This window comes from Andrographis paniculata, unplaced genomic scaffold (genome assembly GCF_009805555.1).
Source record: "Andrographis paniculata isolate CXL003 unplaced genomic scaffold, ASM980555v1 Contig89END, whole genome shotgun sequence".
Classification (NCBI taxonomy): domain Eukaryota; kingdom Viridiplantae; phylum Streptophyta; class Magnoliopsida; order Lamiales; family Acanthaceae; genus Andrographis; species Andrographis paniculata.
Window position 1 is genome coordinate 732,679 of NW_026137627.1, and position 17,572 is coordinate 750,250.

A 17,572-nucleotide genomic window follows, 5' to 3' on the forward strand; every position below is an offset into this window, starting at 1 on the left:
GATGATGGGGTATATGTGCATGCATGTATATATATATATATATATAATTATATATAGGGTCGGTAATTAGTAATTAATTGAATTATTATATATTATAGGGCACATTTATCATTTCAAAGTTTTTTTTTAAAAAAATAATATAATAATACACTAATCCCAATGCTTTTTTAATGATCCCACAAATAATTAGTAACAAGACAAAATTCCATTGCTTTATGTACCCTAGAATTTCGAGATTTTAAAATAATCTTAATTAAATTAATTTTATTTTTTTATTTAATTATGCAATTCTGGATTTCATCCTTTTCAAGAAAACCTATGCTACTACATATTAAATTAAATTAAAATTATTGAATGTAGGTTAGTGATATATGGTTCAAAATCCACCCACAATAACCTAAAAAGGTTATTTCAACCACTTTATAAAATTAACCCCCAACCCCACCATTATAATTATTACCATCTAGGGATGGAGAAATTTACCCGACGTACCGAAATATCGATTTATCGTACCGTATCGTGTCAAAAATATCAAAAATTTTGATATACCGAAAATTCCGGTACGGTATGAATATCGTACCGAAGTTTTCAGTATGGTATCGGTATGAATTTTCGGAAAGTTCGGTATTTCGGTATGATACCGTATCGATATTATTTTTATTAAATAATTTAATTATTAATATTTTTTTAAAGCAAAAAAATATGTAAACTATTGAAAATTTATTTATTTTTTCATAATATTTTTGTGGTGAAGAATAGTGATACTTATTATTATTTTTAATTATTTTAAAATTTAAAATTATATTTTCGGTATAATCTGTATATACCGGTATCTACCGAAATTTCGGTATAAGCGGTATATACCGGTATCGTACCGAAATTGAAATTTTCGGTACGATACCAATATGTATTTTAATCATACCGAAAAATTTGATACAATATCGGTATCAATCGACCGATATTTTCGGTACGGTACGGTGTGTCATCCCTCTTACTATCTCATCTCATTTTATTTTATTTTATTTTATTTACTTTAGATAGTATAATTTTAATTTTTTCTTTTTTTACTATTTTAATCATATTTTTTTTGTATTTATGATAATAAAAGATAGCAAAGAATCTATAAATAATAAATATATATATATATATTTTTAACCGAATAAATATTTATTTTTTACATAAAATAATAATAATAATAATAAACATTCTAAAAGGGAATGAAACAAAAGATAGTGACAGTAGTGGCAAGAAACCACCTAATGATACATTTAAATATAAGCATGGAGTTTAATTACTTTTTATTTTATTTTATTTTATTTCAATATTATTTTTTATTTTGAATTAATATTTGGTTTATTTAATTTAATATATTGGAGGCCACACTTTGTCCACCAACTACAGTATGTATATTATTGAATAATTAAATAATCAAGATTACATTTTTAATGTTCCATTTCTACTAATTACTTCTATAGTTTGAAATATTTAATCTTGTTATATTAATTTCATTTGTTACACAATTGTCTCTCTCAGAAATTATGTGATTGTGTTGGATTTGGAATTTTAATTTGGAATTTAATAATAAATTAATTAATTAAATACAATTATTAATGAAAAGATTAAGTCATGTGTACTTGTTGGCCACTTCAAACCAAGACATTCTTATATATTTATTTATTTATTTATTTATTTATTTAAAGACAATCATCTTTAATCGATTACTTAATTAGGCCCATTATAAAATAACACATTATAAAATTTTATATAATTAAATAACATTACTTAATCAATCATAATACATTTTACATGTCTATATTATATTAATTCATTAATAATTATCGATGCATTGTTCATATACTAGTATATCTATTTTTTTCAATTATTATTTTAGCAATATAATTTTATTTTTTTTAATTAATAAAGTATGATTTTTATTTTTTATTTTTTAAAAAGTTACTATAGTCTTTATAAATAAATAATGGATATACATATATAATCCTAAACAAGCAAACTCCCTTTCTCATTATTTAATATTTAAATTAAACCCTCTTTTTTTTTCATTTTTTTTTTTTTCATGCTCACCTAAAGCCACTTTTTTAATTGAAGGTTTTGTTTTTTCATGGAATTTTTTTTATTTTTTATTAAGTTAATTTATACAATGATTATGATAAGGAAGCCTAAATTTATCATCATTCATAACATTAATATATATATACATATATAGTTACAAAAAAATAAATAAATAAAACCCCAATTCCTAGCTATATATATATAATAGATAGCAATGTTTATAAATTAAATTAAATTAAATTAAATGCTCCTACTATGTTTTTATTTAAAGAACACAAAGTTGCATATTAACTCAATAAAATATGAATTTACTACGACATTTTGTTAAACAAATAATATACTCCCTCCCTCCCGTAATTAAATATCCATTTGTTTTTTGCACGTAATTTTAGAAATATTAATATTATAGTGTGATGTAGTAGGAATAAAGTAGAAATGACTAAAATAACCTTATTAGTATGTGTGATATAAAAGTAATGAAATTTGTATAATATATTGTAAGTTGTAAGGGTATTTGTAATGTTCGGTAGATAGTACAGTTACTTAAAAAAAAATGGATACGTATTTAATTTTATTAATATTGGATGTTTCATTAATTGATTATGTAATTTGCTTAATTAATACACATCATATATATATATATGAATAAATTAAATTAATAAATAACTCAATATCGAATAATTTAAATTGTAATATTATTATTTAATTTTAAATCAGTGTTGGTCGAAAAAATCGATAATTGAAGCGATTAACTCAAATGGATGTCCACTAAGCATGTTTAAGACTAAACTAATAACAATTATTCAAACTAATTATATATATTATCCTCATAATATAATGCATGCAATATATAAATAATAAATAAATAAATAAGATTCTATAACTTGCATGTTATGATTCCGTACATTATATTCTTCCAACTCATGGTTATAGATTTATTATTATTATTATTATTATTATTATTATTATTATTATTATTATTATTTAATAATTAATTAAGGTTTTTTTTATTTATTTAATTAAGTAATTGCATGATTAATTCATTAATTCTTTTTCCTGCAAATTAAAAATTGATTTCAGGTGAAACATTATTGTCCCTGTTTAAACTTTTATAGACCACTCCACAAATTTTATTTTATTTTATTTTTTGTGGGTTTTTTCTTTTTCTCTTTCTCTTTTTTATATAACGTGAGAATCCACAGTCGCTACCCGAAAGTGCGCACTGGGTAAATAATGTATTAGGAGAGAAAATAGTGTATTTTTTTATAAATAATCGCAATAATTACATTGTAAAAATATTGAAATAAATTAAAACTCCAAAGAGAATATATTGTAGTATTCTTTACAAAATAAAAATATTATGATTTGCTTATTTTGGCTCTGTATTTGTGTTTCATATTTCGGTTTATTGTTTAAATAATGGTTTAATATGATACAAGAGAAAATTAACTATTATAATTAAGAAAAAAAAAATGTTATGTAGGAAAACATTAAAAAAATAAAAAATAAAAAATAAATGAAGGGTTTGTTTGGTTGTGGAGTAATTGTGTATTTTTATTGGGTATCATACAAAATTAATAATAGTGGTGATTTGATTTTGAAATTTTAACCAAACAAAAACCCAAAGGTTAAAGTTCATTTTCAGATTTTATTTTGTATATATTGGCTCTTTTGGATGTTAATTTTAATATCTAATATAAAATATTTATAGACAGGAAATTATAAATTTTGTATAGTTAATTACCTATTTTATTTCTCATATATGTCTTCATTTATTTATTAGTCACATACCTTACCAAAATGTTGTTTACATACACACTTTAAAGGTTTAAATAAAATTATTCATTAACACTAAAATTTCAAAAAATATATATAATGCATTAAATATTTACTTATTATCATAAAATATTACATTAAATACCAAATTTTTTTATCATTTTTAATTTTCTTGTAAATTTTCAGAAAGTTTTTCAAATTTTTATCTAAGCCGAGTTGAAAAACATCGTCACCTTTTATAAAAATTAATTAGATGCCGAAAATTATATTTATTTTTTTAAATTACATATATATATATATATATAACATTAAAATACATAAAATATATGAAATAAAAGTAATATCATTAATTAAAAGTATTGGATTAAATTTATAATTTTGGAAGTGTTAAGTGGGGGGCAAAGTGAGACAAGCAGCTTAACTTTAGGCAAACCAAGAACTAAATTAAAGCTACAAATGTGGATTCTTTAATTAGTAAGCCTTTCAATTTGCAAATTTAAAATTATTATTATTAATAATAATAATAATAATAATAATAATAATAATAATAATAATAATAATAATAATGATGATGATAAGGCAGTAAAGGGCCCAACCAAATCATTAGTGACAAGTGTTGTGTTGTAACAGTAAGGGCCAATTTAAATTAAATTAAATTAAATTAAATTAATTAGAAAGGGTGTGTTTGGTTAATTACTTAATTAATAATAATATATGTAATTAATGTGGCGTTAGAAAGCCATGGCCGACATCCACTGGCACGTGGGACCGCCGCACGTGTGGGGATCATCACAATTCATTACACGCCCTACCCTTCGAATTTTGAATTTTCTATTTAAATCAAAATAATATATTCACGACTAAACTGTTGTTTTAGTCTTATATCTAAGTTCCTTTATTATTTTAGAATTTTAAGTGGACTTTTTTTTAAAATAGTTTCGTAAGTAAAATTTTTTTATTAAAATAGTCTTCCGGTGCCAGACTCGTCACGCTGGTCTGCTGTTACAGATGTGGCGCTGACGCAGCTGACATATCATTGTCGCGTAAATGTCACGTCAGTGACACGGAATTTTGTTTTATTTTAAATTTTTACAAAATGTCTTGGTAAACTATTTTCTAGTCTCGTATATAACCTCATTTATAATTTTTAAGACATTTAAATGGATTTATTCTCAAAATAGTACTGCATGTAAAAATTTTTTGCTAAAATGGTCTTCCGACGTAGCATCTACGTAGCGATGACATCTTAGCCACGTCAGCAACGGCTGCCAACGTGGCAAGTTCGGCACTGGATGACCATTTTAGCGGAAAAAAAAAATTACTAATGTGATTATTTTCATACATGATTCATTTAAAATTCTACAACGATAAAAGGAGTCGAATACAGGACTAAAAGAACAATTTACCCAATATTCATTTTGTTCATAAAATTTATTTTTAATTTTCTTTTTAGTTCATCCATTAAATCTAGTGCATTATTAATTTTAAAAAATTCAAAATTTTAATATTTAACATTTAATACTTATTTACTATAATAGTTACTATTATATTTATTACATTATGTCTTTACAGTCAATTGATTAATAATTAAATCTTCAAAAAATATATTTAACTATATGTTTACTTTTATTATTTTTAATAAAATATTTTATTTTTTTTTAAATTTTCGGAGCGAATCTAAATAAGCTAATTTTTATCGAAGGAATTTACATTTTTTGAATTGGATCGAATCAAAATATTTTTTATAAGTGGAAATGTGCACCCATAATTCTCATTTGGAAATTTTATTTTAATGTTGTTTGATATATTTAAATATTAGATAATCTTCTCTTATATATGTGTTTTGATTAGCAGAAATTATTTGTTTAGTAATGAATTCATCTAATTTAATAATAAAAAAATTAAAATTTCAAATATGTTAAAAGCAATTTTTTTATTATTATTATTATTTGGATCTTATAATTTTGAATTTGAAGGAATATAGACATACCAGCTTTATACTATATTAAATGACTGTTTCACTTAAAAATTTAAATAATAAAATCACATATTATTTATCTATTAATTATTACAAAGTCAACCTAACACTTATATTAGGTTCAAATTTCATCAAATATCCGAACCATAAATTCAAATGTTCATACATAACATACTCTTGTAGCTTCATTCAGAAAGGAATTTATTTATTTATTTATTTTTAACAAACTTTTATCATTTATTCTGTCTATTTTGTATATATTCATTTACATTTCTTACATAAATTAAAGAATAATAATATATTTTATTAAAACCCCATATATGCTGAATAATAAAATAATTAATCGAAACAATCATAAGCAAACGAGTGCAAATAGAGACATAGACATCGACAAAGATAAATAAATAAATAAATAGATACAATATTATAGTATGTGTGTGTAGTTTGAAGAGGAAGCAAAAATTCAAAGTCCAAAGCACAATATAAGGATTAAGTAGTGAAGTGAAGATGTCATGAAAATGAAATCAAATAAATAAATTCACCCAAAATAAATAAATAAATGACACACAAATAATTCCCAGTCCTGTTTTTTTTTTTTTTTTTTTACTTGGAAATTCATAAATAAATAAATAATAAAAATCATAAACCAAAAATACAAACAAGTCAAGATCACGCCAAAACATTCGTACCAAAAAATAGCTGTAAGAAAGAAAAACAATAGCACACAAATCTCTTACAAATTAAAAACCGGACCGGACCGAACCGAACCGGGCCGGTTCATCGATCGATCATCTCGGGATATTCGGTTGCAGAAGCTGCATTAGCGACCATAATATGTCCATCCGATGCATGCTCCGGTTATTCTGCGACACAATTTATTAACAATAATTTTTTAAAAAATTATCAAATCAAATACCAATAATTTTTTATTTTCAAATTTTTCCGAAACTCAAAAGCTTCGATCGAAACGGAGCTTTTGTTCGAGATATTTTCGACGGATCTATACATGCATACATACATACCTCGACGACGAAGCACAACCACGTCCGACTCCCGTAGGCTTCGGAGGCGCCTTTCAAAATCGTTAGACCCAAGCTCCGAATCGCGTCCGCGATTTCAAGAAACTGGCTGCACTCGTCGCACAGCATCTGTAACGGTAATCGATCGATGGATCGATCAAGCGCAAGTTAATTTTCCGGAGGATATATTCGAGAAAAAAAATTCGTCGATAGATACCTCGACGAGCATCTGCCCGGTCATGTTCATATTTTCGACGATGATCGGGAAGAATTTCTGGCCATTGTTTCCCATCTCCATCGCCCAGCTCGAACCCTGCTCGGTACAGGAAAATCGCCGTGCACCTGCGTCCTTGTTGGGAAAAAGAAATGTCAAATCAAAATCCCGAAAAGAATGGATCTCGATCGGATAATCAATACCTTAGAAGCCGAGGATTTGCTTAACTTCTCGGCGTGGTTTGTGACACTTTGCAAGAACAGCATGTGCTTGATCGTTTGCTCGAGAAGGGAATCGATGCTGCACTGCAAGAAATCACGACATTTCAGCAAAAACATATATATATGTATACGCTCAAACGCGACGAAAAAGGAGATTGTAATCACCTTGGATCCACTCGGAATAAGCTCCCGTAACTCCTTAATTCGATCTTGGATCAATTGCCTGTCCCGAGGCCTCGGTCGAGAGCTCTCGCCGGGTCGGGATCTCTTTTTATTAGTCTTGACGAGCCTCCCGAAATAGTCGCTTCCTCGACTGGAGCTTGGCGATGAAAACCCTTTAAAAGATTCGGCCCCGCACGTCGTTGCGGAGTTCAAGCTGCTCGACGCGCCTTTTTCGAACGAATATCCTGCCGAGCTAACGGTAGCTATGCTACTACTACTGCAGATCGTTTTTTCGGTAGCAGGGAGAGATCCTCGGGTTTTGCGGCACGATTTCTCGCTCGCGGCGGCATCGTTCACTTTGCCACTAACTTTAGCCACGACGGCATCCAGAAGGTGCGCGTCGGAGCTCTCCGGCATCAGACTGCAACTTCCAATTCCCTCCGAAATGTCGATAGCCATATCGGAATCAGATTTCCCGGGATGCCATACGCAGTCGATCTGCTTCCGAAACGACGGCCCCAATGCTTCGTACAGCTCATACCCGGATCCGAATCCGAACGGCAAAATCTGCATCCCGACACAGCTAGATTTGATCGGCGGTTCGAGGTTTCCGAATTCGTTGTACCGTCGCAGGTCGGACAGCTCGGGATCTTGATCCCGGATCGCGATATCATCAACCATTTGAGATTTATCGGAATTCGATAAACTAGATTTTCCGATCCCAGCACTCTTAGACATCCCCATGGATCCTTTTACGACATCTTTCGAGTCATTCCGTTCGCCATATTGTCCGTCGTTAAGGGATTCCGTCGCCTCTATCTCTATCAGCCCAGTGAGAATATTTCGAGAACTCGAGGGATATGAAATGTCGGCCCCGGTTGCGACGTTCGCTTTGGAAGCTTTGTTCGACAATCCGCTCGCCTGCTCGGTAGAGTCTCGTAATGGCGAATACAACAAAGACCACAAATTTACCTCTTCGTCGTGCGACGTACTCTTCAAATCAAGAACCGTAGAATCGTCCGACTGGTAAAGAATGCAGCGAATCAGATGGGTAGGGAAATAAAATTCGACACACTATATAGCAACGAATGCAAGAGAGAGGATTCGTTTACCAGACAGTAACTCTCCGTTTTACTTCTCGAGTCTAGCCACTCGCAAAATGCATTTCTGATATGCTCGACCAGCTTCAAATCCTCGGCAATCTAATCCAGACAAAGATAAAAGAATAGTTTTAGTTAAGAGGTTTTGGCTTCAATCTGGCATTCGCACCATACCCAAAAATACTTAAAATAAGCCAAAGCGTAATGAATAGTTATATGAAACTTGAGTAGCCGTACGTACTTTATGCAGGGATCCAAGCTGTACGACGCCGTGTGGAACAACAGCCATAACTGCAATGGTCTGTGAGACAATATCCCGTATTATAACAGAATCCGGAAATGAATTCAAAATGAAACAGATTTAGTTCAGAGAAGCTCGGAAATAGGTCGAAGAACATAACCTCTGTTTACTTAAAAATTCAGATTTGTGTTCGTATTGTTCTTCAATAGTTTCGTTTTGAAAAAACATAAAATCCGACACCTATTGCCGATTCAAACTTTTTCTTACTATTCCCAAATCAATCCAGAATTCCAAAACATATCTGAACACACCTATATCCTTGGTTCATAGAGAAATACACAAGCTTATCCATTTCGGGTTTAGACAAAAATAAGAAATAGTAGCAGGTTTCATACTACTACTTGATCCCAAACTGAACTTATATAGTAATTGGTAAAATGTCGATAATACCATAAATATTAAATCGGGATTTTAACCGAAAACGTAAAGAGTCTCCCTGAAGTAGCTAATTTACAATCTTATCTCACAATCACTTGTTTGTTTTCCTATTTAGTCGATATTCAATTCTCAAATCATACAAATAAAAAGATATATCAAATAAAAAATGAATCTAACTGAGGATTACCTTAATGCCAACTGAAAACTGAGATTGCAACGGACCAAAATACTGCACATAAGAGAGTTTTCCGATCAAAATTAGCTCAATAATTTCAAGCATATGGAATTAAAGATTATCTCCTCGCATAAGAGTAGTTAACATTGTACGAACATACCTCAGATGAAGAGGAAGATTCAGAAACAGTCTGATCGGAATATATCCATGAATGTTTCCCAGAAACCGCTACCTGTCCAACAATCCTGTCGATGCAAAAACAAAAGAATAAATGAAGAAATTCTTCAAAGTACATAAAAATATGAATATATCGCCCCTACAATTTGTGCTCAATTGACAACGAACATACCCTTCCCCGAGAGAGTACACTTCATAAGACATCTTCGCCACAACTAATCCTAAAGGATCATTGGGAGTGGAATTGAACCACTTCCTATCAGTGGATTCATTGCCGACATAATAGGCATCTTCACAAGTCAGCATCCTGAATCAAATTTGCTTCGTCAGTGGATTCATTGCCGAAAATTGATTCATTCTTACACAGATGCCAAAACTACACGCCACAAATAAATTCTCTTGGAAATAATTTAAACATATACCACGAAAAAAGGAATATCATATTTTAAGAAAACACCGGTAAACATGTTGTTGTTAGCTACATCTCGGTCTTCGACTATTAATTAAAAGTTTATACTAAAGTGCAAACAGCTGCGATTATCTCCCGCCAGTGTGATAGAACTCTGGTTTATGTTCAAAGCTACTAAATTCGGCAAAACCTACTAAATCCACATTAGTCTTCCATAACCTTACAATCGGAGATGCAAGTAATCATTTAGCAACGAACATATACATATTCATGTAGAATTTGAAGATACAGAAAATCGATCATTGCATTAAATAAAATAAACCGGGATTGTTTGAATCACATATATTAATCAATTACAACTCCAGATCCTGATGACATTCAGATAGATAAAAATTCTACACTGCAATGTATGAAGTAAAACTACAGAGGAATCTAAAGCAAATTCAAATCCTTCTGAAACAAAAATCGTCGAAAACACACATAAATATCTCTCAAGTTAAAATTCATCGAGAATCATACAAAACAGCAGATCATATCAAAACTCTGTTCCATAAAAAGCCAAATAATCTAACTAGCAGATCTGCACAAAATGTCAATCTTCAATTGAATGAGTTTTACAGAAAGCTACACAAAATCAATGTGACTAATAACTTCGAATAAATTCGAAAGAAACTCACATTCGTGCCCGATGCTTTAGCTTCCAAAACACAGCATAGTTCCAACCAGAGTCGAAACAAAGATTCCTCAACAATGGCTGCAATTGGCCCCCCATCTTTCCTCCTCTCCCAATGAGCTTAAACAAACCCTAACCCCCAAAACCCCCCAACTCTCTAACTTCAAAATTCCACCTACTTCCGCCACCCCCTCGCCGTGGAACGTACAACCACAATCCCTAACTCCCTCTGTAAGATCCTCTTCCTGCCTGTTTCCTTCTCAACCGTCTCTTTATCGGAGGTCCCACCGTCGGCAGCAACATTCTGTCATGTTTCCCCATCTCCCAATTCCACACACACTACTAAAACCTCTAACGCAATACAGACTTTCTTGAATCAATCAGCTCACAGAATTCCCACAGAAACCCCCAAACATATTTTTTCTCTCATCCAAGCTGTTCAAATAATTTTCCATATTTAATAAACTGTAACCCTAGAAAAACGCTCGATTCGATAAGAACCCAAATTGACAAAAGGATCCTTGTTATCGCACATCAAACGACACAGAGCACTTCATCTTTGATCTACCCCCTCCTTCTTAGACACTAAACAAGACTTTCACTGTGATCCGCCATTAAACTCTGTAACAAGAACATGAACACAACAACTATTTCTGCCATTTGCGCCAAGATAAACCAAACCAAGAAATTCCTAACCAATTCACAATTGTTGCTCGAAAGAGGAGAGGAAAAGTGCCCTCAAAGACAGGTACGAAGTTCCCCACAACGGTTCGATTCCAAGTTTTTTTGGAAACCCAAAGTGGCTGTCTTTTTATACAAAGGGACTTCCAACAGTTCACCATATGTACAGCGCACCCACCATTCGATACCATTCCATGCCACTTTCGCCGCAATTGTTGAAATCCCCATTATACCCCTCCCTGTATGGAAAAGGGATGTTAGGGTTTAGTCCACTGAAATGGCAAACACCATGATTTCCATGCTTCTTATCCTCCCTTCATCTACATCCCTATCCTATCCTCCCTCCGCTTTCTCCGCCATCAGCACCAGGAGCGCCCTTTCGGGTAGGACCCTCCGAATACCCTGACCCAAAACCCGAAAGATTCGAATCCGGTTTGTGAACAAAAATCTGGTCTACTGTCAATCCCTGTCTCCCGGACTAAACCCATCATTTTCAAGGCTTTCAATTTCCACTGTTCTCTTTTGAATCGGATACCCGTATCCGAATCTTCGGGTCCAGTTTCAGGTTATCTTCCCAAAAGGGCAAAACCCATTTCAAGTTTCTAAATTAATGTAAATGGAATGGAATTCGACAAAGATTTAACATATGCTATGTTTTACTTTTGTTCTATATACTTTTTAACTTTCTTTGCTCCCTAGGATGATTGTGAGGGTAATTTGAAGAGATTTTTGCTTCATCTTTATCAGTTTCAATTTACATTTCATAATGTGATGGTTCCACATATATAATATAAGTGGATTTCATTTTATGAATGCAGAAAGATAAAGGCCAAGAATCATTCTCCCTTTCCAAATGTTTGGAGATAAATTAACAAACCCTCATTGAGTGAATCCATCATTATTCTCCCTGTATCATTATGTGTTCTCATTTTGATCAAAATATTTGGGGCAACCATTATGTCAAGAACCACCCCCCACCCCCAAACTTCCATCTTTTCACTGGGAAATCAATAAGGGAACCACCCCAGATAAAAATATGAATATATATACAAATTGGGATTGATGACAATCATCGTAGGTAGATCTGGTGGCTCAGCTTTTCACCAGCATATGTCATAAAAGAACATCATGGGTTGATAGTCTATTTGGTCATTGAGTAAGCAACACTTGCATATGAATTTTTATGTATGTCTGCTTATTATTATGCCTCCTAAAGTCAATTTAGGCAGGCGTAATAATTGATGTCCACTTTAATTCTGTTTAGTTCATTGGTGTGTTTAATAGTGCTCCATAATTATAAGTTCACTACCAAAGAATGAAATAAAAGGTGACACCACTTTTTTTTTTACTACAGGAGAAAGAAAGACATTGCCAGTTTCTTGACCCTAACAGTAAGTAGTTTGCATGCATTCTAACAGCAGCATCAAGACACTGTCTATTTACGATTCCATGATGTTTTAGATTGCTTCTAATTTAACTTCTTTAAAGTTCTTTTTCGAGTAAATAATACCGGCATCGTTATGGTGTTGATTGAGACTAATCTCCATAGCCTCAATCTGGTGTAGATTAGTTTCAATGTAATATATAACATAATTATTCTTAAATCAGCATTGTCATATATAGAGATGGAAAATAGGTCAAATCAGACTTTGGTTAAACATGTCATACTTTTTTTTACCTATTAGCATGAAACAACATTGTAAGGGTAGTCTTGGTCTTTTTTAAAGTATAGTGATCTACAAGTTTATTAAAAAGTCTATATAATAAGTTTTTAAAATTCAATATTAGTAAAAAGAAGAAAAATATAGATCTAATTTTTTTTTCTATGTATGCATATAATTATAATTAAAATAAATTAATTTTATATAGGCACTATTTTTTTTCAAAAAAAAATAGAAATACTTAAAAATATAATAATTTTATATATTAAATCAAATATATATATATATATGCAAACTTGATAGACCTAAAAAGGTGTAGTAATCTATTTCAATTAATTAAATATATTTTGAAAATAAGCTTAAATTAAGCTTTTTTATTTTTATTTTTTAATAAATAAGTTGACCCAAATTATATCATATTAACACAAATTACATGTAATGTATACGATAAGATCTATTGGATAGACAACTGTTATGTGCATTCTGTTTATTTTTGTTATATGTTAGCCTATATATATATATATATATCATTCAGTACCCTAGCTGCCCTAAAAAGAATAAGTAATCACAAAACAATGCATAACAATGGAAGACTCGAACAGGGTAAGACAAAACCATAAAATAGCTCAATATTGAATCGATTAACCTACAAGTTCGACAATACGGTGTATTGAAAAGACTTAAGACTGGCTAAGTAGCGAAAATATTATCGATATGTAAAAGACATAAGGAAATGTAAAAGATTGTTACATACAGTTCTTGAGGGAATCTCCAGCTCCTTGGAAGAAGAAGTACGAGAGGGCGAAATCCGCAATAAATATCCCGACCAGAGACACAACCACAGCCGAGGTTGTAGATTCCCCGACACCCTTGGCGCCTCCAAGAGTTGTCACGCCCCAAGCGCAGCTCACCACTGATATAATCGCGCCGAAGACCTGAGACTTAATCATGGCGCTGATTATATCCCACGATCGGAGAGATCGTTGAGCAGAGTCTAAGATAATATTGATGCTGATGCCGTAGACGCTGTCTGCAAGGAGGGCGCTCGACGCCATTCCCACAGTGAAGCACATCAGGGTTAAAAATGGGAGGGCAATACACGAGGCCAGGACTCGAGGGGTCACCAGATAATCGACAGGATTCGCGCCGAGAACCCTCAGAGTGTCTGTTTGCTCGGAGACTTGCATTGTGCCCAATTCAGCGGCAAATGCGCTGCCAATACGGCCAGCGACTACGATGGATGTGACAACGGGGCTTAGCTCGCGCGAAAAGGCGAGGGCGAGGACACCGCCGATAGATCTATTCAGTCCTAATCGAGTGAATTCCCGGACAAATTGGATTGTGAAGGCCATGCCAACAAATGCCGATGTCAGGAGACAAACGCCGACTGATTTAGGGCCGACTCTTTCCAGCTGCTGCAGAGTGTTTTTCCAGTGGATTTTGCCCTTTATAGCCCTGATGATCACTTGGCCTGCTAATATAGAAACCGATAGTCCTCTCCATAAGTACCGAGGAGGCGACCACTGGTTCAGAAACGAACTCAATTCATTATTCAGTTCAGAATCTTTGTTCACAGATGCTTCAGACGCTGATAAAATTGGATGGCCATCGTTTGTATTCAGAGCAGAAATAGGGTGGCTTCGTTTATTAAGAGTGATAAGCTCGTGAGGTTTAAACCCCTCGACACGACTAACTTTCCTGGAAACGCGACCAGAATGCGAAGATGGGATTCTTGCAGGACATCTACATCTGTATTTTGTCGAGATAAGTTAGAAATGAAATGGTTTATATATAACATCATATACACATCGATATTCTTTTTTTAACGATCATAAAAAGAAAAGAGAGGGACCTGTGAGAGATGTGAATAAGTGGGAGAATCTGGGCAGCTAGCATATTAGTTCTCCTTGTTAACACGCCTAGTGTTGCCTTTGCCGGAGAAATATAAGTATAATCAATTCCACATGAAACTATAAATGCGCGCTAAAACATCTATAGAATTTTCGGAGCAATTGGAATGTGATTTCATCAAAATCCAACTTTGAAACTGATTTTACAAACAAATAATAAATGCACGCGATAAAAGTTAAGTAGATGTCACAGTGAGGAGAAACAGAATAAGTAAGGTTAACCTAATAAAACAGTTCTGAAAGAAATATTCATATTCGGAAAATGTAGCATCGAAATTCCAAGGATATGTTAAATAGCAAAAGGTAAGATAAAATGCATTGAACACGATAAATCTAGCATTTAGGAGAGTTGACAAGTTAGAAACCCGAGTTCTTGAAAACAGTAATGTTCACGAATCGGGAGATGTAAATGGACACATGGAGCACAACTAGAAAAATAAATGTTCGAGTAAATGTGTTAAGATCCAACATTGCAATGAGGGGTATCTTTCCCTGAAAGCCATAAGGGATTTGCCAAATTGGTTTGTTTTTTAAGGCGACTTTTATTTAGCTAATTATAATTAGTTAGCACAATACTGACAACACACAAACTATATACCGACAGAACATGAGATATATATTGACGACAAAAGGTATATGTTTAGATAAATACGAATACAACACATAATCCAATCAACCTCAATCAGCACCCTAACCGTTCTCTATTTTTTATTTGCATTGGTTGATCACATGACAAGTAAACTTTTCAAATCTCGTCCTTGATACAATCAACTTAAATGAAGCATTGAAGCATTTGATTTTTCGACAGTAATAGTGCACTCAATAAACACATGAAGAACCTCAGTAGGAAAGCATCTAAAGCATTTCAATTCTTATGCTTTCTCGACAATATCAGTTTTAGCTTTGTGTTCCTATGAATCCTATAGTCCCAAAACTGGTCATAGAGACATCAGCCGCGACAACAACAAAAATAAATCACATTTCATCTTGTTGTCAAACAATTTTGCACACTAAAAAGAAAACTGGATCGCTCAATTGCAGAAACCGTGACAAAACAATGAAACAGCCATTAGAGTAATAAAACTAGAGACAAGACTGTCGAAATGAAGCAGTTCACAATATCTTTGTCAAATTCAGCAACAAAACACATCAATGGAAACAGCAGTTTGTTCATGTTGTCAACAGCCTCTTTGAATCTGCCACAATCTACACTAAGGGTGCCGCTTGGTACAGGAAATGAAGACAAAAAAAATAAAAATATCCTAATTTCTCTGGTTTGTTTAAGTCAAAATTTTTAATTGAGAAATTGATCTATTTTCATTTCTCTTACACAAAATAATAGAGAGAAATGATAATTCAATAAAACAGGATGTTCATTCGGTAATATTTTTTTTCTTTGACACTAATGAACTTTCTATCCTCTATAAAAATATATTCTCCATTACAACTCAATGTACTCATTTTACCATTTTTATTTGTCTCACTCTATTTTCAATTATAGTAAATATAATGCATATATAAATACCAAATTACCTCAAACTTTTACAAAATCATTCTTTTCATTGTTACTGGGAAAGACAAAAATATTAATATCATCTTACACACTTCGGCTCCTCAATAAAATAAAATGTATACTTTGAGTCGGGACAAAAGGACTATTATTTTCTCTCACAAAACATTACATTCAAATTACTATTCAAATAAAAAACCAAAAATCAAACTAAAAACGTACCAAATAAACACATCATATTTCTCCGATTTCCAATGTACTTAGAATCCTCTCTTATCCAATCCTTAGCCTCTTTATGATTGATTCATCTTCTCTTTTTCCCTCCATTGGAACACAATAAATCTCCTCTAGATCGATTGCATTTATACTTTTATATATCTCAGCTATCATTTCTATGCAATTCCATTTTTATTGTCGAGCACCCCCGCCTGACATAGTTTTCTTTCTCTTTCTCTCAACCTAAAAACCTTAAGTCTAGAACCACCTATAACACCATCCTATGCAATCAAAATCCTGACAGTTTTCATCAAATCCAGCACCTAATACACTAGTAGGGTGTGTTCTTTTATAAAACTTTACAAAATTTTACTATTGATCGAACTTCTTTTTCCTCGAAAATATAAAATCAAATACATATTTTTCATTTTTATATTTTTATATTGTACTAAAAATCAAATTCACATTAAAAATATAACATCAATACCTATTTCTATCACACTATATAACTATTTCAATTCAAAAAAATTTCTATTCAAATATCTAACTAAAATCCAAATCTCCAAACAAGCATAAGGCGATCAAGAAATGTCAGCACTTACGAATTCAAATGCAAACGGTCAGATAATATGAAGAGCTAATTAGGACACCATCAGAACATATCCTTATTCCAACTCAGAATCGCATAAAACACTTTCCAATCCTTAATTTCTTCATCAATCAATCCAAACTCTTCGCAGAACATTTCAACGCCCAATCTAAAAAGTAAAATCATGAAAGAAATTCACCAACTACTGCTACCTGCAATGGCCGACGCGAAAGTGGTGCACTGTTGGCTATCTCCTTCCCCCCATCGGAACTCGCTAGAGAAAACGAATGTAGTGAGAGCAGACGACGCCTCGGTAGACGGTTACGGCGCCGGATGGGGATTACGAGTTTTC

The 17,572-nt window shown here is 32.2% G+C and overlaps 2 protein-coding genes across 6 annotated transcripts; both read right to left on the reverse strand.

Annotated features, from left to right (window-relative positions):
• Positions 1-6,347: 6,347 nt before the first annotated feature.
• LOC127242995 (transcription factor EMB1444-like) lies at positions 6,348-11,578 on the reverse strand. 4 transcript variants are annotated; one of them, XM_051262812.1, is made up of 11 exons: positions 10,658-11,578; positions 9,744-9,878; positions 9,555-9,639; positions 9,407-9,448; positions 8,782-8,841; positions 8,553-8,642; positions 7,444-8,463; positions 7,261-7,362; positions 7,061-7,192; positions 6,847-6,972; positions 6,348-6,687 (listed from the first exon to the last, which is right to left on the reverse strand). In XM_051262812.1, exons 1-11 carry the CDS (start codon positions 10,750-10,752, stop codon positions 6,613-6,615), a joined length of 1,962 nt encoding a protein of 653 aa, XP_051118769.1. In that variant the 5' UTR covers positions 10,753-11,578; the 3' UTR covers positions 6,348-6,612. The 4 variants fall into 4 exon arrangements, with proteins under 4 accessions (XP_051118769.1, XP_051118770.1, XP_051118772.1 ...); XM_051262813.1 differs by lacking the exon at positions 6,348-6,687 and having other exon boundaries at positions 7,061-7,185; XM_051262815.1 differs by lacking the exons at positions 6,348-6,687; positions 6,847-6,972 and having other exon boundaries at positions 7,061-7,185; positions 7,261-7,357.
• A 2,021-nt stretch (positions 11,579-13,599) lies between these two features.
• LOC127242940 (protein TRIGALACTOSYLDIACYLGLYCEROL 1, chloroplastic) lies at positions 13,600-17,565 on the reverse strand. Of its 2 annotated transcripts, none has more exons than XM_051262701.1 (3): positions 17,433-17,565; positions 14,848-14,924; positions 13,600-14,744 (listed from the first exon to the last, which is right to left on the reverse strand). In XM_051262701.1, the coding sequence occupies exons 2-3, from the start codon at positions 14,889-14,891 to the stop codon at positions 13,742-13,744; spliced, it is 1,047 nt and encodes a 348-aa protein (XP_051118658.1). In that variant the 5' UTR covers positions 14,892-14,924; positions 17,433-17,565; the 3' UTR covers positions 13,600-13,741. The 2 variants fall into 2 exon arrangements, with proteins under 2 accessions (XP_051118658.1, XP_051118659.1); XM_051262702.1 differs by having other exon boundaries at positions 17,430-17,561.
• Between the last annotated feature and the right edge of the window lie 7 nt (positions 17,566-17,572).

Excerpts from the sequence above, each read along its gene's own strand:
- LOC127242995 (XM_051262812.1), bottom strand. The coding sequence starts at position 10,752 with ATGGGGGGCCAATTGCAGCCATTGTTGAGGAATCTTTGTTTCGACTCT. Across the intron at positions 9,449-9,554 it reads AATCTTCCTCTTCATCTGAG|TATTTTGGTCCGTTGCAATC; the intron begins GTATGTTCGTAC and ends TCTTATGTGCAG. Across the intron at positions 6,688-6,846 it reads GGTTGTGCTTCGTCGTCGAG|AATAACCGGAGCATGCATCG; the intron begins GTATGTATGTAT and ends ATTGTGTCGCAG.
- LOC127242940 (XM_051262701.1), bottom strand. The coding sequence starts at position 14,891 with ATGCTAGCTGCCCAGATTCTCCCACTTATTCACATCTCTCACAG. Across the intron at positions 14,745-14,847 it reads CTTATTCACATCTCTCACAG|ATGTAGATGTCCTGCAAGAA; the intron begins GTCCCTCTCTTT and ends GACAAAATACAG.